The sequence below is a fragment of the Pelodiscus sinensis genome, chromosome 23 (assembly GCF_049634645.1).
Source record: "Pelodiscus sinensis isolate JC-2024 chromosome 23, ASM4963464v1, whole genome shotgun sequence".
Classification (NCBI taxonomy): Eukaryota; Metazoa; Chordata; order Testudines; family Trionychidae; genus Pelodiscus; species Pelodiscus sinensis.
Genome location: NC_134733.1, coordinates 12,060,877 through 12,084,703, shown reverse-complemented (window position 1 = coordinate 12,084,703; position 23,827 = coordinate 12,060,877). Strand labels below are relative to the sequence as shown.

Genomic DNA, 23,827 nt, shown 5'->3' with positions numbered 1-23,827 from the left:
GTGAGAGGCAAGAGAATCCAAACCAAGGAAATGGAGCAAACCACACCCCTTCCTCCTTATTTGCTCCCAGACATTTTGAGATTCAGGGTCAGAAGGGATCATGTGACACCTGGTACCGGGGCAGCAGAATTTCCATTGCAGAAACACCTTGTTGAAAATCTAGACCTGGCCACAGGTGCCCCCTTCACCACATGACCTCAGAGTGTGGAAAGGACAGGACTGTCAGACATGTAGATGAACACGATATACTGGAGAATAGCCAACTCAGCTTTTGTAAAGGAGAATCTTGCCTCACTGTTCTATCAAACAAGGGAGTGGACTTTCAAAGAGCTTTCAGTGGTCTTCCTTGGACTTTCAGAGAGCATTTGACAATGTCCCACACCAAAGGCTCTTAAGCAAGGTAAGCAGTCATGAGATAAGAGGGAAGGTCCTTTAAAGGATCAGTAATTGGTCAAAACATAGCAAACAACGGGGAGGAATAAATGGTTAATTTTCACAGTGGAGTGAGGTAAATAGAAGGCCCTCCCTCCCCCACAAGACTCTTATGGGAGTCCAAGGCTATTCAACATATTCATACATGATCTGGAAAAAGGGGTGAACAGTTAGGTGGCAAAGTTTGCAGATGATACAAAATTACTCAAGATACCTAGGTCCAAAGCTCACTGTGAAGAGTTATAAAGGGATCTCACAAAGCTGGGCACCAAAACGGCAGATGCAATTCAGTGTTGACAAAGGCAAAGTAATGCATGTTGGAAAACATAATCCCAACTCCACATTTAAAATAACGGGGTCTAAATTAGCTGGTATCACTCAAGAAAGAGATTGTGGCATCATTGTAGATTTCTGAAAACATCTTCTCTGTGTGAAGTGGCAATAAAAAAGCTAACCATGTTAGGAATCAGTAGGAAAGGGATAGATATTGGGAGAAAAAATATTACAATGCCACTATATAAATCCATGATACGCTCACCACTTGCAGTTCTGGTTGGCCTACCTCAAAAAACATTTGAATTGGAAAAAAGTACAGAAAAGTACAATCAAAATGATAAAAGCTATGGAGCAGCTTCCATACGAGGAGAGATTAAAAAGACTGGGACCATTCACCTTAGAAAAGGTTCTACTGGGGGATATGATAAAGGTCCGTACAATCATGAATGGTGTGGAGAAAGTGAAAAAGGAAATGTTATTTCCCCCTTCACGTAACACAAGAACCTGGCATCACCCAGTGGAATCAATAGGAAGCAGATTTAAAACAAACACAAGGAAGTATTTCATATCATGTTCAGGCAACCTGTGTAAGTCATAGCCCAGGGATGTTGTGAAGGCCAAATGTAGAAGTGGGTTCAAGAATTAATGAATTTCATGGAGGACAGGTCCATTAGTGGCTATTAGCCAACATGGTTAGGGATGCACCCCCCTGTTCTGGGTGTCCCTAAACTTCTAATTGCCAGAAGCTGGTTCTAGACCACAGGGGATAGATCACTTGATAACTGCCCTGTTCTGTTTATTTTCTCTGAAGCATCTGGCACTGGCCACTGTTGGAAGACAGGTTACTGGGCAAAGTGAACCTGCCATGGCTGTTCTTATGTTCTTATGTGTGGGAAGAAGGCACAAATGTGAATGTTGAGCCATTTTCCATTAACTGAATGCTGGGGGAAAATGCCAAATTGATGGGAGAGTCCAATGCTTTTTATCTACAGAAGCTTAGTGGAAACTGTACTACAGGTGCCAAGAGGGACGGTGGGTGGGTTTGTCAGGCATGGCATGACATGCCTCGACCTCTCGAGGCCCCTTCCAGTTCTAGTGTTCAATGATTCTATGTCAATCTCCCTATCAAATCTGGAGAGAGTTTTTACTAAACCATGTAAGAAATGGGCCAGATTGAAAAGATACATTTAAGTGAAGTCATAGGAATTACCCAACTGACTTCAGGATCACTGGAAGAGGAGTTATGATGGTTGAAAGAGTCAGCAGCCCTGGTGCATATGTGATTGAGAGTGAAGACGACAACACAGTTAACTAGTTTGTATAGCTCAGAAGCACAATCAGTGCTGCTGGCCTTCCCCATAAGGAAATAAAAGCAAGATCCGGGAAGATAAAGCTTTTCTGAGAATTGCAAATCACTGGAAAAAGAGAGAGATTCACACAGAACCAAGAAAAATCACTATGAGATCCACTGGTACATGCATCCAAAACTTGGCAAATGTCAGAAGCCCATAATAAGAAATGTAACACATTCCATCTGAGATGCTTGCAAAGTATACTTGGGTTTGCTGGTGGGATAAAGTAACCAATGCTGACATGTTATAAAGGACTGGTCAACAGACAATGATTCGAGAAAGAAGGCTGACTGTCGTTCTGGGGTAAAAAACCCCAGTGTTTCTAGACAAGCCCTTGACTGGATAACACTTGGTGGAAGGAGAAGAGGAGGAAACAGATGACCTATATTAAAACCATTGAGAAAGATGTTGCTATCTTGGAAACAGATTACAATGGAGCAAGAAACGTGGCATTAGGCAGATGGAGGCGGAAACACTGGGTTGCCTCATGTGTCACAAAGCACAGGAACATCTAATCTAATAATCAAATCGCTGACTTCAATGGGAACAGAATTGGGCCCTAATCCAGGCAGGGCTGGCTGTTGAGGAGATTTGGAAGACAGAGAGAAAGAAAGCAGCCATGATTCTGACCTCTTAGTGTCAATAACAGCTCTCCCATCTGCCTCTTGTTTCCACAGACATGGAGACTGAGAGATCTGTGCATGGCTATCGGAGCTGATGGGCTTAGGAAGACTAGAACTTCATCAGTGCTGGGGATTGTTCCTCACACCCCATTTTCCTTGCTTACAATCAGAGACATTAGGGATGGGGAGGGCCTAGCCATCTCCCAAACATTGCAGGCTAAGTTCCTAGATTTAAATGTCCCAAATAACAGGATTCCCGCCATTTTCCTTGGGAGACCGCTCCACAGCCTAGTAACTCTGGTTAACATGCTCTAAGTTTCCATGGCTTCCTATGTCTTTCCTTTAAAGTGCTTGGCTCTAGAACTCAGCTCATGGCTTCAGATGCTGATCCTAGCTTTGCCCTATGGCAGTGGTTTTCAGATTTTTTAGGCTGCGTACCCATTTCCAAATAACGTAGTCTAAAGCACACCCCCATCTGAGATCTGGTCATAATATCCTGATGAAAATAGAAAAAAAATTTCCATGGTACACTGTCTGCCATTACAAGATTTTTCTCACTTAGGGTACGTCTAGACTACAGGCTTTTGTCAACAGAAGTTTTGTTGACAGATACTGTCGACAAAGCTTCTGTCGACAAAGAGCGTCTAGGCTACATTCAGTTCTGTCAACAAAGCAAGCTGCTTTGTCAACATGGCAGTGTTGACGCAAAGAACAGTTTAGATGCACTAACGCCTTCTGTCAACAGAACTCTGTCGACAAAAGGCGTTATTCCTCGTAAAATGAGGTTTACCAGCGTTGACAAAACTGCTGAGTTCTGTCGACATTATGTCGACAGAACTCAGCGGTAGTGTAGACGCAGGTTTAGTTTTGTCGACAAAAGTCCACTTTTGTCAACAAAACCTTGTAGTCTAGACACACCCTTACTCTCTGATGAGAGCTCACATACTCCAGTTTGAAAACCACTGCCCTCTGGGAACTGATAACCCCACTTCTTTTCTCTACTGTCTTCCCAGGCACAATAGCTTAGGCTCAGAATGGGAATTGGGACTGTGAGAACCAAGAAGGCATAAGGCTAAAGCATCCAAGCAGTCCCTCTTCCCATGCCCCAAGCTTGCATGTATTAGCTAGTATTTCAATCAAAAAGCTCCTATTGAAGAAACCAAAGGGAGGACAGTGTCTGAGGATGGCAAACATCCCTTTAAATTGGCCCCATTAACTGGGTTTATTTCCCCGACTAAAGCAAAGAAAAGAAAAATGGGAGGAGTCTTACTTGACTGTAGAGACCGTCCCAGTCGTGATGGAGTCCGTCTTGGAGAAGGTCGACTTCAGGTACTCAGGGGTGTTGAATGGCAAGGAGACGGGCTGCTCAGGGCCAGCCACTGGAGTGCTGCTGGGGGTGCTGGCGAGAGGGTTGGGAGCCAGGCTAGGTGTTGGAACCTTGACTGGAGTGAGTTTCTGGATGTTCCTTACATCGTACTTGGATGGCCGGCCCACCTTGCCTGTCTTGAAGGCAATGGCTCCTCCCATGTCTGGACTGCCCTCACCAGGCTTAAAGAGGTGCAAGTACTTGACATTCTCCAGGTCATACTTGGAGGCCTTCTTGTAGGTGTTGCCATTCTGTGGCCTGAGGCTCTCACCTGTCTTCAGCTTCTGAATGAAGAAGTCGTACTTTGAGGCCCGTGACATCAGACCCTGCATCTGGGAGCTGCTGGGAGAGGGCAAGGGCAGGATGGTGGCTTTGGTCTCTGTTAGCAGGGTAGCATCTGGCCCTGGCAGTGCTCGGATAGGTTGTGTCAGCACTGATGAAGCCTCCTTACCCAGCTTGGAGCTCAGCTCATCAGACTTGGCCGGGTGGATGGGCCAGGAGAGCTGCTCACCGGCCTTGAGCTTGCGGATATACTCCTCATATTTGGAGAAGCGGGCTCGCTTGCTCATGGCGTCCTCGCCTGGGAGGGAGGCGGCAGCGGCAGAGGCCTCTGAGGTAGCAGCATTCAGCTTGTCAAAGCTGATCTTGCGAGTCAGCTCGTCCCGCATGTTCTGGTCATTGTAGCCAAACATGCCCAGGAACTCGTTCATGGTGGTGGCGGCGTAATCCCGCAGGGACGAAGCTTCCCCTGCAGAGAGACAGAGGCACAAAGAGTCATGCAAGGGGTGGATTCTCCTCTTCTGTACCAGCACTGGCAGTGGGTGGGGGGGGGATAAGAGAGGGGGAATATGATCTACTGACGTTTGGCTCACTTGTTAGGTTTTACGACTCTTAAATTAATTTGTTTTAAAAAAAGTAATTAATACTGGGGTAAAATAAAAAGAGTTCATCAATGCCAGGAAAATCAATTTCCTAAATGTTCTAGCCGATGGCTTTTCAGTACATTAAACAAAGTTTCATAAATGTCTCTGCACTCTTGCCTTGGCCTAATATGAAGAAAAAGTAATTTTACTGAAAGTGAGGCCAGGGCTGATATGCCAGGGTTTATGCAGCTCCAAGCCAGTGGGGTGCATATATGCAGGGGAGGGGCGGCATGTGTTTGGGGCAAAGGGAGAGGGACAATGGGGGAATGGAGCCGGTAGGAGGCACGAGAAGAGAGAGGTAGAGATGTGGTGATGAGCAGGTGAGAAATAAATGGAGGAGGGGTGAGGAGCTGAGTGAAGGTGAGACAAGAGGGACAAGGGGAGGTCGGAAAGGAAAAGGCTGAAGGGCGGGATGAATCTCCATGGCAATAGTTCTTCACCTATCTACCGTGCTGGGCCACACAAGCGGCAATGTGTGTCATGTGGGTGACATCCACACATTATATATACTAGCCGTATAGCCCTGAGGCTATCATAGGGGGCGTGGCTGTGTGCTGCTTGGGCAGCAGCTGGAGAACCACCGCTCTATGGGCACTCCAACTCCTGCCATTGTTTTTCTAAAGCTCCTCTTAAGCATTTCTCTCTGAGGTCTGACGGGTGGGATGGGGGCCCCCAGTGACATTAGAGTTCCGGAAAGATGCCTGTATCCCTGCTCTGAACACCCATAAACCCCACCTTTCCCTACAGAGGCAGGTTGTGCTGGCCAAAGGATACGCAAACTGGGTGGAGGAGAATTGTTTCTCCCTTGGATGTTTCTCCATGATGGGGTAGGCTGTTTTCCCAGGTGTGTGTATGTGTGTGTGTGTGTGTGGGGGGTGGTGGTAAAGAGTGTGTGTCAGGCTGTTCTCCCTGGGTGGGGGCTGAAGGGGAGAGTTGTTCTCCCTGGGTGGGGGGCTGAAGGAGAGGGCTGATCTCCCTGGGTGGGGGGCTGAAGGAGAGGGCTGTTTTCCCTGGGGGGTGGTAAGGAGAGTGGGGAGGACTGTTCTCCCTGGAGTTCCCTCCTCCACTCCCCCCTAGGCAGTTTTGCTGGTCACCAGGAGGAGAAGAACAAGAATCTGGAGGTCACCCAATACCTGTATAAAGGAGGAAATAAAGATTGCTCTGACGTGCCAGCTCAGACTCATTTAGGCTTCAGTCTGACACAGCGTTCCTCCTCCTCCTCCTCTCCCTTTGGCTTTCTCCTGCAGACTGAAGATTTACTGCGTGCACGAGTCCTTCAAACCTCCCTCGTCATCTTTCCCAATCACTCACTCTAACTCTTGCGGGCGAGCACCATCTTTCATACGGAGGGAGAGAGCCAGCGAGGGCAGGTACGGCAGTAGAAGGAAGGGAGATCCTGGCTTAGGGGAAGCCACAATGGTTCTGACGCTCAGAGAGAATTAGCACTGCCTTGAAAGACAGCTGAAAAGGCAGAGAGCCGAGAGAGGAGGGCAAGGGAGAGTGGTATAACAGGTTGACGAATCCCAGGAGTTGCAATGGATTCCTGAGATCCAGGGAACTGATGGAGCACTGTGCCACACACCTATGCATGAATGCTCCTGAACACGCCAGCTTGGCCAACAAGCAGACTCCTACATCCAGGGGTCTCTTGACTCCCCAGTTGTTTGCATCAGCAAGGGTGTGTGGGGAAAGAGAGCCAGAGGAGATAGGACCCTGCATTGGGCCATGAAAACTTCTGCATGGCCCACATCAGTGATGCCCAATGCAGGCAGGGACAAGGCATAAACCCAGCTGCACAGGCAGCCTGTATACCCCAGCACATGGCCGTGGAATTACCACACAAGGCATCGGGATGATGCTTACAGCAAAGGTCTGAGGACCTGCCTGCCTAGCTAGGCTACAGAATTCAGGGCAATATCACCGAGACTCGGCTGAGCACACTGCTCATTTGCACTGCTGAGCACCAGCGTCTTGGCACCAACGTCCATGTGCTCCTACCCGAACCACGCCCAGACAGCAGCCATAAGAGATGACTGTCCAAGCAGACACACGTCAGGGGGGCAATTTCCCTCCAGCAGGATGTCTAGGCCCCCTATGTGAGGCCCTTGAATGGCATGCAAGCCCACGATAGCCATGTGAGTTCCTCAGGGTCAATCTAGGTAGGTAGTAAGGCACCTATGTTTGACAACTAGGCTCCGAAAATGATACATCACAAAGGAAGGGGAAAACTCTGAGGAAACTAGGGCTCCTCTCACTTGGCCTTTTCACCTGCGCCTCCCCCTTCCTCACGCTCCCACAGCCCCTCGCTGCTCTGGGATCCCAAGGGCACTGCCTTTCACTTCTGCATGCAAAGGCATAAAAGCATTTCCTCCTGCTTTAATGCTTTTCACCCGTTTGCTGCCTTTCCCTCTTCTCCACCTCCGTCCCAGCGTAACCCTATAGCTCCAACGGAAGAGATTAATCCCATAAAATCCCCCCCGGGGTCTAAGATTTTCCTGTTCCTGATAAATCCGTCTCCCCTCTTCTGCTTTTCATCTCTTTTTGGACCTGTAAAGTGATCCCTGGTCTCCCTCACATTCCCCCAGACTTCCAGGCCCAGTGCAGTGAAACCCCATCCTCCACCCCAAGCCAAACTGCAAGCAGGACCAGGAGGCATGGAAGGGATCTGCTAAGAAATTGAATGAACACACACACACACACACACACACTCACCATGGGTGGGAGACCAAGTTGTAAAAATCTACAAAACCTTCACCTCGTCTCAAGGGAGAACTGGTGTAAACATCAGAAAAGGAGAGAAGAAACCTCCCTTCCCTCTACCCCACACCTCCTTGATCTGGGGGATTCCCAATCCTCAGTCTGAAGCAGGAGCAAAGCAAGCAGCAGCTGGGAGACCCCTCTCTGGGATTCCGCACCGCAGGACAGCTGTGCAGCTCCCAGGCTGGCTCAGACCCTGCATAGATTTAACACCCAAGGCCTTAAAAGAGACCTGGGGAACCCAGAATTTCCCTGTGAGGCTGGGAGCTGCTGCCCTGTGAGCTGCTGGAAGTGGTGCCACTGGGCTTGGAAATCGCCTTTGGTCCCAGCCCCACTGAAAACTACAGAATGACTGGGGGGGAGGGGTAAGAGGGAGGTTCTCAGGGCTTTTCCGAAGCTCCACAAAGTCTGGGGGCTGAGTTCAGGCCCCAGGGAGCACTGCAGCAATCCCATCTCATGTCATGGGAACTGGCTGTTCACCCCATTCCCCAAGCCACAGCCTCCATTTTGCTTCTATGATAAAATCAGGCTTGGATGATCACAGTAAAGGCTCTGGGGTGACCAACCATCCTACTGGCCTTGCTTCATCCCCGACCAGGCTGATTTCAGGCAAAGCAGGGCAGGTTTCTCCATCACTCTGCCAGCTGGCCTGCCTCACCCCAGGCCTGCAGGTGCGCCCACAAAAGACAGTCCCCAAAGCCCCACCAGCGCTCAGCTTCTGTGCTGCGCTTGCCCAGACAGAGGAATGTGAGAACCAGCTGTGGTGGCCACAGCACAGACACCTGCCCGCTGGGAGACCCACCCACTTCATTTCACACAAACCACCAGAGCCACAAGCTGGGAGCCATTTTGTTGAGCTACAGACCCAGAAGCCAACAGCTCCATGACCCTGGTCCCAATTCACTGAGTCGCCTGGTCCACCATTCCCGACGGTGGGGCAAAAGGGGGGTTGAGTCCTTGAAAAGAGGACATTATGCTGAGGCTGTACTCCTCCCCAGTAACTGCTGAACCTTCTGTGCCGCAGGCAGCGCTGTCCCTGGGTCTGCCTCCCTGCCCCACCGTCCCCTCCTTCCTGCAGCACGTTTTTCTCTCCTCTACTGCACGATAAGAAAGGGCTCCCTCTCCCCCTGCCGCTGCTCTCCATTTGTGGGCATTGCCAAAGAGCAGAGATCTCTGTGTCTCAGAGCAGCTATCGTATCACGAAGGATCCGGAGGGAAAAAAAAAAGGTCTAAAAATAGCCTGCAGCAGCACACTATATATGGAAGGAAAAGCAAAACAGCCCAAATGGAGCAGAAGGTCTGGACACCGGGGGATGGAGTATCCCAAATGGAGCTTTGTCCATTGTGCTGGCCAGGAGGGGAAAACAAGTGATTGTGGGGGTGCAGGGTAAAGAAGTGAGAAACTGGGCACTAGCACATGCCCCTGAAATACAGGCAGTCCCAGGGTTACATACAAGATAGGGACTGTAGGTTTGTTCTTAAGTTGAATCTGTATGTAAGTCGGAACTGGCGTTAGCCACTGCTGAAACTGATCAGTTTCAACCATGACTGAATCTGGATGCCAGTTCTGACTTACATACAGATTCAACTTAAGAAACCCAGGCGTCCCCAAGTCAGCTGCTGCTGAAACTGATCAGCGGCTGATTCCAGGAAGCCTGGGGCAGAGCAACTCTGCCTCGGGCTTCCTGTAGTCAGCCGCTAGTCAGTTTCAGCAGCGGCTGACTTGGGGACGCCTGGGGGCAGAGCAGCTGGGGTGCTGCTGGGTTGCTCCAGTAGCGCGGCTCCTCGGCGCTACTGGAGCAACCCAGCAGCACCCCAGCTGCTCTGCCCCAGGCGTCCTGATTCAGCCGCTGCTGGTCAGTTTCAGCAGCGGCTGAATCAGGACGCCTGGGGCAGAGCAGCTGGGGTGCTGCCGGGTTGGTCCGGAGCGGCGCTGCGGGACCAACCCGGCAGCCCCCAGCTGCTCTACCCCAGGGGTATGCAAGAAATACCTGGTCTGCTGTGGGGGGGCGGACTAGCTGCACCCCCCCAGCCCCCAGCAGACCAGGGAGACGGGGGTGGCGGGACCGCCCAAGTCCTCCACGGCTTTGCTCCGTCTCCCTGGTCTGCTGAGGCTTTGCTCCCCATCTCCCTGTTCTGCTGGTCAGACCAGGGACACGGGGAGCAAAGCCTTGGAGCACGCCCGCCGCGGGACAGCCCAAGCGCGCCTGGGCTGTCCCGCGGCGGGCGTGCTCCAAGGCTTTGCTCCCCGTCTCCCTGCAGACCAGGGAGACGGGGAGCAGCTTTTCTCGCCCCAGAGGACGGGGGCGGAGCATCAGGGCGTCCCGCCGCTCCCGTCCTCCAGGGTGAGAAAAGCCCCGTTCGTAACTGCGGATCTGACATAAGTCGGATCCGCGTAACTCGGGGACTGCCTGTACTTCTTTGTGCAGGAGATTCCCTAGGAAATTATAAGAGGGGAGAAAACCCCTTCATGGGAGGGAATGGGGAGAAAAAGAAGAGACGTACACCTTTGGATGGATGGAGTGGGCTTAGTAAATAAACCAAACAAATCAATCAATCGATAAATGAAAGAAACTTTGAACACTCTGAAGAAAAAGTTCTGGGTGACTATCTCAATCACCCTACGTGTGTGCGTGTGGGGGATGTACTGTAAGACCAGTGTCTGTATGACCATGTAGGAAATCTGAATGGGTGTGTATACAAGTCTGTGCAGGGACGCATGCATCAGTTTGGGTGTAAGGGCTGTGGATCTGTGAGAACGGAATGAGCATGTTTGTGTGTCGGTGACAGTCTGTCACCCGTCTCCAGACAAACACCTGCTTTGCAGATTTGGCATGTGCTCTCTGTCTGTTCAAGAGGGGAGACACGCAAGGTGAGGCTGGGAGCTGACTCATGTTCAGACCAGCTCTTGTCAGTTCCCTATGTCTGAGGAGGGAACCAGGCGGAGAACAAGACTGTCCCTCCACAGGGACTGCACTCTGTTCATTGCATCACCGTGACTGAATCCAATCTTCCTTCTGAGTAAGGGGGCTTGAAAAACGGGCCCTAAATGCTGATGCTCAGGCCAGTCCTCAGCAAGCTCCCTGCATCCTCCACTCACAATCCATTCTGACAGGGCTTGGGGTTCTGGGCATCAGGAAAAAATCCCCTGGAGACGGTGTCAGAGATGCAGGATCACTTGGGTGAGTGTCCTGATAAGTACAGTCCTGTCTCCCATTCTTAACTTATGTGGCCTCTTTTTCAAGCCCTGGGGCCAAATTTCTCCTTGGTGCCAACAACGGCAGCCCCATTTAAGTCAATGGGAATTGCAACCCATTACACCAGGTCTGAATACCAGTGTGGAGAAGCCGAGAATTCACAAGTGGGTTGGCTTAATACAGAGAGAGAACGAGGAGAACTCAGTCCTTCCCAAAGAAAGAAACCCTCAGCCCATGCTTTACAGAGAGATGTTAGGGGCACATTTCCCACAGGACTCTCAAAACACGTGCATGAAACCTGCCTGCGCATCTGTGCGTCCAACCCCCAAGCCTGTGCCTGCCATTTGGGCACTGTATGTGCTATTACCTTGCACACTTATGGCCCGCTAGCTCACGGTAACGGCATGTGTGTGATCCATTGATGCTCTGGCCCTAAATAGGCATCCTGCTGGGAACCCTCTCTCCTCTTGCCATAAAGAGGAGCTGTTGGCTCCTTTCTATTTCCCATCAGTTGGTCATAGACTTCTCTATTCGCCCTTTCCCCCACCCCCTTTGGCTTTTTTGCAAATCTGAGCTGCAAATAGTGGGGGGAAGGGGGGGAATTAAACCAAACTACAAACCGAGTCCAGGCGCAATCACCTTGTGTCTGGGAACGACAAGGGCTTTCCTATCAAAGGAAACTGAAGGTCACACTTTTCCTCATTGATCTTGCAATGTTTGTTAATTACTCTGTCACTGATGTGGCGAAGGATAATTAAACAGCTCTGTTTATATCTTATATGCATAATTATGTGCGCTGCCACTGAACTCGCAAAGACTAGAGAATGTGCCTCTCAGGGAAGGGGAACGGACAGACGGAGATGAGCTTCAGCTGCATTATTAGCAGGAGGAGGAAAACATGCACACACACAAAAGAGGGAAAGTTTGATGGATTTGTAAAGTGCTCAGACAGATGGGCAGGGGTGTATGTGAGGTGCGATCTTTCTAGCAAGAGATTCAACCCAAGTGGGTAACAGATCTAGATCTCAGCAGGAGTGGCCCACTCTACACTGGCACAGAGGTACTTTGGTCAGTCCAGAGCTTCCATCCTCACTTGGGTACTTAAATGGCCCCAGATGTTGATCCAGAGAGACTGGTCAGTCTGGGAATGAAAGAAGAATTCATCCTGGGCATCTCCCCAACACACACATACAGGCCACTGGCGCCTCTTGCTAAAAAATTCATCCTGAGTCAAATCTGAGCCTGAATTTCTTTATGCCAGGACTGAACTAAAATGTTAGGACTGCATGTAAAGCATGGTGGGGACATGCCCTCTGGAAGGGGTAATGTACCAATCAGAATTCAGGCATGGGTGTGCTGGGGAGTTAGGAAAGCTGAGGGCTTGGGAATTCAACTCTCTGAGTCATTAGTGTGTTTCTCTGACTGCACCAAGGGTGACCAGATGTCCTGATTTTATAGGGATAGTCCCAATATTTGGGGCTTTGTTTTATACAGGTGCCTATTCTCCTCCACCCCCACCCCAGTTTTTCACACTTGCTATATGGTCATCCTAACAGGGCGTAAAGAGAAAGACAGAGTTCACATGACACCTTACAAAGATCTGGAGTGAGACAGCATCGCCCCGGACTCCCCTCGATCTGTCTGGCCAGGATAACCTTGGAAGTGAGGAAAGAACCTGTCCAGAATCCCATGCGTCTGTTATGAGGCTGGGTTTAATATCAATAGAGGGACATTGGCTGTAATAAATCCATCAATCAGAGGAGCAAATGAAGGAAGGAGGAAAGGAAAATGCACATACGAAAAAGACAGACAGAAAGGATTCTAAGGCGTTTGTGCTGGCAGGAGAAATCTAGTTTCTTCACAGAAATAAGCACTGGAGGATTGTGGTGTCCCAGATGGAGGTGTTGTTTGCCAGTGGGCCAGTAGCAGTGCTGATCCTCTGGAAGAAAGGGCAGAGAGAACCCTCTCTTACACTCCCAATCTACCAGCTAAATCTGCCCACACCACAGCTCCTCCATTAGCTTAGGCACTTTTAAAGGCTTGCAAACAAATAATGATAGCCTGCGAGTTATACACAGAGCTGCTGCTTTCCACCTGCACACAAAGGGTATGTCTAGACTACATGCCTCTGCCGACAGAGGCATGTAAAATAGGCTACCTGACATAGTCAATGAAGTGGGGATTTAAATATCCTCGGCTTCATTAAAATAAAAATGGCTGCCGCTCTGTGCCGGCTCAGCTGATCGTCGGCACAACACGCGAGTCAAGACGCGGATCGGTCAACAGGGGAAGCCTTTGTCGACCGCTCCTGTAAATCTCATTCCATGAGGCATAAGGGAGCAGTCGACAAAGGCTTCCCCTGTCGACTGATCCGTGTCTTGACTCGCGCGCTGTGCCAACTATCAGCTGTGCTGGCACAGCGCGGCAGCCATTTTTATTTTAACGAAGCCAGGGATATTTAAATCCCCACTTCATTGATTACGTCGGGTAGCCTATTTTACATGCTTCTGTTGGCAGAGGCACGTAGTCTAGACATACCCAAAGGCATAAACAAACACACACAGCACCCAAGCACTTGTGAGGACACATGCAACTACATGCACATACATATCAATGTGCAGTATTCACACACAAACATACACACACACAAATGTGAACACATGCAACAAATCTGTAGATGCACACAAGCATACCTGCAAGAGACACAAATATTGTGAAGGCAGCAGTCACATAACTAGATGTGTTAACACAAATATAGAAATAGACAGAGACTGGGATGAGGGCCTGTATGTGTACACACACACACTCTTCTGGTCATCGATATTCATGTCCAATTCTTCTCTCCTGCTCATCCTATTTTAATTAGCAAATTCCCTTCTACACAGATGAGTCTTCCTCATTCAATGTCCTCTTCCTCCTCCTGCTTCACTCACTTTTCCCCAAGGTAGGCTCCCCCACCTCTTCTGCTTCCTTTCCCACCCCACAATAACCCCAACCCCAAATTTCCTAGACATCTCTGTGCTCTCATGCCACTTCCTTAGGCTCAACTAACTAGGCACCGAATCCAATCAAGGAAGCAGATCAAGCCCTTCCCCATGCTCTCCTTTTATTGCCTCACCAACATGGACACAGTGCCACATGTGGCCACCCTCCTCTTTCAGGGGTTCAGGCGGACCTGGCAGCACTGTTCCCTAATCAGCTCTCCTCCCTCGACACACATCGCCCTCTCAGCTTAACCACAGTGTTACATTAGAGAGTGCCAACAAGTTGTGCTCCCGGGGAACTCTGTACCCAGCTGGGGCAGGACGGGCAATATCCAATTCCAAAAAAAATGCCAGCTTCTTCCCAGCTCTCATCTCCCGTAATTAGACTCTGCTTTTGGAATTAATTACCATTGTGAAAGATGCCGCGTGTGGGTGGGTGCGAACACTTGTGTGCTTACACAAACGTGTCTGCCACAGAATGGGGAGTGCGCAGGCAAGTGTGTCTGTAAAGAAGGCAGCCTGAGTCTTGCTCTCTACTGGAAAACTTGAATATGTACCTTAGTGCCAAATGTCTTTATCTTCATCTAAATTATCTTCAGGGATCTGTGGGGTGGATCCCACCAGATAAAGGAATTGGGGGGCAGGCTCTCGGATCCACTCAGATAAAGGAATCCAGGGATAGGACCTGGGAGCCCCTTGTTGAAGGACTCTGGTGATGGGATTTGGGATCAACCCAGGTGAAAGAATCCTCACCATTTCCTGGATGCGGGTTCCAGAGCAGTGGGACTTCAAGGGCTGCTCCCTGCTACAAAGCACAGAACAGCCCGCCCACTGCAATGGAGAGATTAGGGGCTCCTGAAAGTGAGGCTCATTCCTGTGATCTGGTGGCCAAGTTTAGCCAGTGGATGTAGGGCAACTGAGGTGATTCGCATTACCCTGTCTAAAATACTGGCCTAGGGCCTCCATTGTGCAGGGTGGTAGATGGGGCAATGACTTACCTGAGGCAGCTCCTCCAGCCAGCTTGGAGCCGGTAGGTCCACTGGAGGGTCGGTAAGTTTCATCTTTGGACGCAGGCCCATCCGAATCCCTGTCGTCCAGGAAGCTGCCATCCGCCTCATTCCCATTATCTTCCTCATCACTGCAGCCCTTGGGCTGTACCATGTAAACCCCTTCGGGGGGCACTTCCACACTGTCATTGGCCTTACGTTCCTTGCCCTCTGCTCGGCTCAGCAGGGTCTCATCATTGTACTCCCCATTTACCCACTTCTCAATCACCTCCCTCCGCTTGTCCTCCTCTATCTTTTGGATGCGGTTAAGTCCATCAGAAAACTCGGCCCCCAACTTCTTGGTCTCAGGCTGAGGTGGTTCCTTGGTGCCGCTTTCCCTCTGGGGAACCTTGTCCAACCGCACCTGTTCAGATCCCCCATGATCAAAGACCACCTGGCGGCTGAGCTTGGCACAGATCGCATTTAGCTTCAGGCCGCCTTTGCGCTTGGCAGCCATCTTGGATTTTCCTGAGGTTGCGTCAGTGCATATAGTTCTTTCAGCTGGAAAGAGACAGAGGGAGAAATAAACAGCATGAGAGGGAAATGCTCTGCCATTCTGAAACTCAAACCCTGTCTGCAAACATTTGACCCCAGCCAGATGACCTTAAAACACAGTCAGCCAGTGTTACTCTCTGAAAGGAACTGCCAGGAACTGCCTTGGAGGAGCTGGGGCTCAGGGAGCATATTGTGGAGTTCACCCACAGTCTGTCAGCAACACCACGGAAAGATGCCTCTGTTAAAACACATCAGGCTGAATTCATTCCTGATGTAAGTGAGCGTAAAGACACTATCTTCAGTGAAGGTGCAGCTACTTACACCAGGACTGAACCTGGCTGAATGGATCTCGGAATGTCCCAGGCAAAATTCCCCTCTGGTATAACTGTGTAAACCACTGATGAGTGCATGTAACAGATCCCTCTGTGCACCTGCGCTACAGAGGACACGAGTAAGATGCAGCCCTACCAAAGTTCCCTCTAATCTTTTCCATGTGTGTGCAGAATAATTTTATGTGCACTGAGGCATGTGTGAATGTGCACTACCAATAGAAACAAAACTCCTAGCTGTGGGTGCTTTGCTAACAAGCTGGACTGCATCTGAATCTCTCCTGAATGTCTGTAGAAGTGCACAGCTTCCAGGGAACACTGAGCCCTACCTAGGGAGCCTTGATGCTTTCATTTAAGCTGTAGCAACTCAGGGTTTTAGCTCTGGAGGTCCCCAGTTCAGTCCCAGTGCATCAGCCAAGGTGGCGCCTATCAGAACTCAGGGAGTGAAGCCAAAAGAGTTATATCAATGGTGTCTTTTGGAAAGATGGGGCTCCCAATTCTAACCCCAGGGAATACAAGCAACCTCCTTTTGGCTTCAGCGCAATTTACTTGAATCCTAAGGCAGGAGAGTCAGATGGGAGAGGAAAGGAGGGGGAAACATACTGGGGTGTCAGTCAGTAAAACCCTTTTTCTGTCTCACACACACAGGAAATTCTCTGCACAGTCTTAGTCGGGGTTTGTCATTTTAATGTAGTTTATTTAGATGCAACAGCTATTAAAGAGGTGTGTGTGGAAACAGAGAGCAAGGAAGGAAGGAAGGACCTTAGCTTCAGGTGCACATTTGTTAAGGACCTTAACTTCAAGGTGAGGGCATGTCTTGAACTGATCAGTCCTTAGCAAAGTCACCTGTATAATTGTTAACTATTAACAAGATTTAATCCCAATTAAAAGCAGCAAGCTGCACTAAGAGAACACTATGGCTGGGCAGCTGTTGTTTTCTTGACGGCCTTTAAGAGTGTCTAGGCTAAGAAAGAGAAAAAACTCTGAAAGCAGAAAGGGGTGTGCAGCCTTTGCTCTGCCCCTGCGTGTACATTTCAGTGAGGACAAGGTCCCACGCTTGTCCTCAAAATCAGTGACACACACGCCCTCACACTCTGCACCCCAGCTGCTACCTCGTCACACCTTGTGCCCACTCAGCATGCTTGCAGTGCTCTTGCCACTCCCTTGTTCTCTAGGGGCATGCCTACAGAGCAGCGTGATTTTGAAATAACAGCATGCGCATCCACACAGCAAGCCCGCTATTTCACAATAATTTCGAAATAAGGGGCTTCTTACTCCAACTCCTGTAACCATCATTTTACAAAGGAGCTCTCCCTTCGACTTCCTGCACGGTAGACGGCACCAAAAGCCGAGTGAAGGTACTTCAATGTCAGCTACGCAATGACCGTAGATGAACTTGTGTATCTTAACTCGACCTTGTCCCGCAGTGTAGACGTACCCTCGCTGTGCTTGCTGCACCTTACTCCCACTCCCAGCCCCTTCTACTGTGGTCTTTATCTTCCCCCTATAGTTTCCCTATCCACACACACTCTCTCATCCTGCTTATTCTCTCTGCTCTGCTCCTCCTCCTTCTCTAGTAACAACTAGCCCTGCAAAGGTCAGCATGAACACTCTTCATCCTTGCCCCGCGTCCTTGGGTCACAAAGACTCGCCTGACCTCTGCCTTGGGCTCTGGAGGCCAGAAAGCACAGCAGCGCTCTCACTAGAACTTTCAGTGCTCTCCTACGCCACGTGGGGCTCTGTGGAAATGGTTAGGTGCCCACATTAACCAACAGATGTGGGTGCAGTTTCAGGCCCTTCCTGGAAAACGTGTCCTTTGACTGCATGCCCGTCAGAGGGGAGTCGTCTCCTCCTCATCACAGAGGACTGGTGTTTTCCATACAAAGGCTCCCTCAATATCTCCGATGGCCAGCCCCAAAGATCCTGCTACACAGAAGTGCACTGATGTTAATCAGACCCCCTACGATGAACCCAGAAGCCACTGTGAAGGCCCCTAATCCCATAACATGACAGCCCAATACAAACAGATTGAAACTTTAGACTCTGTCCAAGAGCCAGAGAGCGGCTGCTTAGCATAAACACCTGACAGCTTCAGACACACTCACCTGTCAAGGGTTGTAAGAAAAATACACACACACACACACTCCGACAAACATGTATCAGCCTCCCCCACCCTTACACACACTGTGCCCTTATAATGGTGCATCCCCAATGCAGACACATGCATTCATATATCTAGCCATATCCCTTCTGCATGAACAAGCGTGTTTGCATACACACACACAGCGTCATGTACACCCCCCAGATCCATACACTTACATGGGTAAGCCTTGCTCACACATACACCCCCACCCTCCACCCATGCACACACATTGGTCATCCCTAAATGAACATAAGCCAAAACTGCCAAGATGCTAAACCACATACACCTGTGCACTTCCATCCACCATGCCTTTAGGACAGGAAGCGAAGAAGGATCCCATGGAGAATTGGAACGGCAGAGGGAATCTAAGGAGGCAGCAGGAACTACTAATCACTCCAATGGGAATCAGGCCAGGACACCTAGGTCACACCTGTACACTCAGGAAAAGGACCAGGGGAGCTTCATTAACTGCCGGTGGGTAGGGCAGAATCTCCAGCAACATGCGGTGGTGCCCTGGCACCAGGCAGGGCACTCGGTCAGCTATGACTCATCAATCTCTCTAGCCATGCTTGGCAATCCTCCATCTAAGTTCTCATGATGCCTAACCCTGCTCGGCTACTGAGATCAGACAAGTTCACAGCTGGAGATAATGGGACAGCAGAATATCAGCAGCTCCTAACACCAGAGTTTAGGACGAAGGAGAGTCTTCCCACCCTGCTGCTCCTCTCCTTCCTACAGTCAGGCAGGTCCCATTATTCTGGCCTGGAGGTGAGCAGCCAAGTACACACACCAGAGGCAAATGAATCTATAAATATTTATTCAAAGGAAGAGGAGAACAGACGTTCCCGAGGCTGCACTTGCTGCTTATGTCGCAGCTCAAGGGAGCCTGCAACTTGTCTTCCCTTCCTGGCAGTGCCTCTCTCCATCTCACCCCCTAAGCCTTTGCCCCATCTGGTGCTTCTGCGCCATCCAATGGCTCTTACTCTCCCCTCCACCTGTCTTTGTGGGGTCCTCTCACCTGTTCTGCAGATTATAGTCCCCCTTAATCCCCTTATAATGCCCCCACCTCTGTTCCCCCAACCACTTTGCCCTGCTCTGCTCACACTTTCTGACAGGCTTTTCTCCTTCGCCTGGTTCCCAGGAATGCTGGTTATTCCGAACGTGAGGTTTGTGTACGGCCTGAACCTCTATAACTGCCCTCAGCATCTCAAGACTCCCCTCAGCTGCTCTATCAGAGACCCCGGTCCTGGGGCCAGGAGGGGGCTCTTTCAAACGCTGTGCCCATGCATGGAGTCAGTGCATGCAGCAGTGGGATCCTGTGGTCAGAGCCCAGGACTGGGAGTCACAACTTCTGGAACCCACTACCAGCTGGATGGGGAGGGTGGGAAATGTGGTCTGATGGTCAGCACTGGAGGCTGGAAATCAGGACTCCTGGGGTCTATTGCTAGCTCTGCAGCTAATTCACTGTGTGAGCCTGTGCAGGTCACTTTGCCTCTTGGTGCCTCTGTTTCCCTATCTGTAATGTGTGGGCATCAACTGCCGCTCAGCAGTCTTGGAAGAAGAGCCCACCTCTGGAGCACCGTCTGTGCCCCTCTATCCAGACTGGGCCAGGCCCACAGGGGGAGAGTGCACTCCCCAGCTCATTGGCCTCTAAAGGGATGGATCCCTTACGTGATCTCCAACCCACTGTGCTTCCCCATGCAGGCAGAGGGGGCGGAACTGAGCTGCTGAGCCAGGGATCCTCACTCGTCTCCTCTGCACAAGGGGTGGGTGGCTGGGTGCATTTTGGGAGCACAGTCTCCCCTCCACCTCAAACTCCCCACCCCACAGCACTCTGCGTCTCCATTGCACTGTTTAAAGATTCCTGCCTAAGTAAACATCCCCCTTTATTTTCTTCTCCCAAACAGAAATGTTTTGATTTCACATCAATCCGAGGAAGCCGTTTATAACCCGAGCCTGTCACAGGGACTTTTCATCTCTGCCCAGGACAAACTCTCCCACATGCTCTATTTACACTGAGCACTTCCTCTGAAAACAATACTGTGGAGTGTATACAGTGGGCCCGGGGTAGAGGGGATGCAGTCACCCTCTGGTATGCCCTGAGACCTCCTGCAGCACCAAGAGGGACCAGCCTGAAGAACAGAGGGTGCAGGTGGAGAGTAGGGGCTCAGGAGGGGGGTGGCATCTCCTCCTCAAGTTCACTGTCTCTCCCCCGAACCCAAATTGGTGCCTATACTGTGGCTCTGCTGGAAACCTGACACCTCTGAGGCACTGAACATCACCCAGCGAGTGAGCCTAGAGCAGGAGCCCCGAATGGATCTCGCCCTGCCAGCTCAGTCCTGTTCCCAGCATGCTACTGTTGTTTATATTCTGGAAGCAGCTAGAGGCTCCCAGTGAGATCAGGGCCCTGCTGCGCTAGGTGCTGTACAAATGGAGCAAGATTCAGTCCCTGCTCAGAGGTGCTTACAACCGAAACAGACGCATCGAAGTTCTACAGCTGGGAGCAGAGCAATTCAGCGACTGGCCTCAAGTCACACAGGAGGCTTGTAGCACAGGCCCAAGCAGAACCTAGATCTCCTGAGTCCCCAGCCAAGGCCATCCTGCTTCTGTTAACCAAAAGGCACGTGCTTTCGTATCACATCCGACCACTCCCTTCACCAGGCTGAGCCCCGGCCCCTGCAAGCCCCAGCTTTCAATGACAGGGTCTCCCAACCCTGGTCAGGGTCTCCCAACCCTGGCATTCCAGGAGCTAGACGAAGACAGAGAAAATTGGGGGTGGAGGAAACACTGCCCTCACCCCATAGCCAAAAGGGCCATGGGGTTCCAGACAATCCACCGAGTGCGGAGATGTGACAATTTCAGGCTGAAACGACAATGGTGCAGAGGGATACGAAGGGAGCGAAAGCAAGATAACAGCCAGGGAGCTCTGAGGGAAGGCATCCTCTACTGCAGGGTCAGCAATGGTGTCTTTACCTCTCTCCCACCCCTTGCCACCTGCCCCAGCACAGCCATAACTCCTGGGTCCCCTCTCACCCTGCTTTGGCACCACTTTAAACTCATTGTGAGCAGTGGGGTTACTCCCATGCCAGTGAGAGGAGAACCTTGCCCTTATGTGATCCTGGTCTGAGGGGTGGGGAAGAGGGGATCTTAGGTGTTATAAAGAGGGACCGAGATTGATAGGAGCCATCTATATTGGGTGGGAAGTTTGGGTGCATAGAAGGAATACAGCCAGTCTGGGGAGGGACTGAGGTAGGAAATGGGGGATCCCAACTGAGAGAAAAGGATTGTGCTGGGAAGATACATTCCAACTCTGTGGGCAAGGCCCAGGGTGGAAAAAGACTCTGGATGAGGAGGGGGGATCAAGAGGAGGGGGACAGTTTTAGCTGTAGAGGAAGTCATTTGTAGTTGGGGTGGGGGGGCAGGGAGGAGTTCCTGGCTGTGGGGAGATGAAGAAAAGGGCATCTCAGATGTGAGGAGATGGTTTTGGCTAGAAAGAGGGGATGAGGAGAGGTCCTGGCTGTGGGGAGAGGATGAGGGGTCCAAGCTGTGGAAATGGAGTCCTGGCTGTGGGGAGGGGATGAGGAGGGGTCCTAGCTGTGGGGAGAGGATGAGGAGGGGTCCTAGCTGTGGAAATGGAGTCCTGGCTGTGGGGAGAGGATGAGGAGGAGTCCTAGCTGTGGGGAGAGGATGAGGAGGGGTCCAAGCTGTGGGAATGGAATCCTGGCTGTGGGGAGAAGATGAGGAGGGGTCCTAGCTGTGGGAATGGAATCCTGGCTGTGGGGAGAGGATGAGGAGGGGTCCTTGATGTGGGGAGGGGACAGAAAGGAGGACCTAGCTTTGGAGCTGGGGTCTGGCAGTGGGAAGGGACCATGAGGATTGTCACTTCAGAGGGCTGTGCACGTTGAACAGATGGAGCTTTCATATTCTTATTGAAGAGTTTTGAGCCCAGCTGAGCAGCTCCATTCAGGAGGGAGGCCCCAGCGCCAGCTTTCCAGGAGCTACGAGCTCTCATTCGATCAATTATTTATGGCGCTATTTGGGATGGGGGACACTGCACAGTCCTTTTCTTTTTTAACGGCAGTTGTGCGAGTGCGAATGGAGATATTCCACGCCACCAAGGAGCCGTGAGCAGGGAGGGCGGCGAGCCAAGCAAGAGCTGCGGATGCTGCATGCCGGGGGCCTTTCGCACTTGTGATCTGCGGGGCTGCTTCAGGCGGAGCCAAGCCTTCACAACCGTTCCCTGTAGGGAATCCAGTGTGGCGAGCTTCCCACACGGCAGTGCCCTGGTAGTGCCAGCTGGGTTTCCACCATGGTGAGCGTCCTCTCAGCAATGCCCTGTCCGTGTCAACTGAGATGTCAATGCGGTGTGCTTCCCCCACATTGGTGTCCTGTCAGTGCCAACTGGGACACCAGCATGGCATGCTTCCCTTGCAGCAGTGCCCTGCTAGTGCCAGCCAGCTGGGGCAACAATCCCTACATTATCCTAGGCAGGGCTAAAGCGCAGATAGCTGCAGCCCGTGCATGGCCCAGGATGTGTGAGAGCGGATTTAGTGTGTATATTTTCCCCTCTTCAGTTTATCAATAAAACATTTTATTGCTTTTAGCCCAGGAAATGACCTTGGATTAGTGGATGCTGTCTCTTCTGCCTGACCTTGGGGAGTTCACAATGGCTCTTTAACAATCTCCTCTGCCCTGCAAGCATGGATCCTTGCCTCTGCAAGTGTGTGAGTGGCTGGGGAAAGCCCCCAGTGCGGAAATCAGACCAAAGGGACTCCAAGTCTGCCCTGTGCGGGACAGAGAGGGAGAGAGAGAACGGAAAGCCCTCCCCACAGCATGGCCAGCTCTGTGCTCGGGAAAAGCCCCCAAAGAGCTAAGGAGGTGGGAGCTGTCTGCTGCCACCCCCTGCCACAGATGCCTCCCTGCACCCAGACCTGTGCTGCTCGCCTTCCCTTGCCAGGCACCGACTGCTCAGCCCTGTGCTACAGCCTGCAAGGGTGACCCTTCCTCCCACTCCCTGCTGTGAGAGCCTGACTCAACTGAACTGCAGAGAGGCTGGGAGAAAGGTCATGGGCACAGACTGCTCACTTGCTGAGTCTCGAGGGATGCTCCCCTGGCTCAGCCACCACACTGCCGAAATAACCTGTTGGGTGCCGGTGGCAGGGCCATGTGCAGGTGGCACTGCCTGGGCACTCTTATATAGCAACCGTTATCCACAGGATGGGCACAGGAAACAGAGGAAGGCGTGAGAGAGAATGTGGCCAAGAAAGAGAAGTTTGGCTCCCTTCAAACATGTGACAGCTTCCTGTGCAAGCCATTTCGGGGGGAGGGGATCCCACTGTTATTGCCCCAGCTTCCCTGCCTGCTCTGAACCTCCTGATTTCTGCCAAGGACCTTCTGCCAATATAACTCATTTACAGATCAACCCTCCCAAACCATCTTTGCCCCCACCAAAGCAGCCACATCAGATACGAATTGGGTGTTTTTTTCATTAGAGAAACTTAATTGCTGGGAGTCTTAGACACATTCTTCCTCACAGATAGTGGAAATTACAAACAAGCAGAGTTAGAGCCAAGCTCTGCCAGTGGAAGTGCCCAACCCGCTGCAGGCACTGCTCTCAGGAGCGGTGCAGGAAATACACAGCCAGGCAGCCTTCCCTCTTGCTGCCCTACTCCCTCCCCCACTGCTAGCACATACTCTGATTTTCCCCAGGCAACACTCCTCCAAACTCCCCCTCCAAGCAACACCCTCTGCATCTCTCCCGGCAAAACAGAGAAGGATTCCCATCCCCTTCTGTAAACACCTCCAACTTTCCCTTGCCCCTCGTGACACACAGAGGCAGACCCTGCTAGCAATGCCCCCCATGCAGCCTTTTCCTGCCTCTGGCTACACACAGCGAGGGAGCCC

At 51.2% G+C, this 23,827-nt stretch overlaps 1 protein-coding gene across 9 annotated transcripts in view; it reads right to left on the bottom strand.

The window, feature by feature from the left end:
* Positions 1-23,827, bottom strand: part of CASZ1 (castor zinc finger 1) — a 272,945-nt gene that overhangs the window by 53,164 nt on the left and 195,954 nt on the right. For all 9 annotated transcript variants that reach the window (XM_075906425.1, XM_075906429.1, XM_075906426.1 and 6 more), the window contains 2 exons: positions 14,909-15,457; positions 3,954-4,797 (listed from right to left, as the gene is read on the bottom strand). In XM_075906425.1, the coding sequence (XP_075762540.1) occupies positions 3,954-4,797; positions 14,909-15,457 (1,393 nt within the window). The remainder of the gene's footprint in view (positions 1-3,953; positions 4,798-14,908; positions 15,458-23,827) is intronic.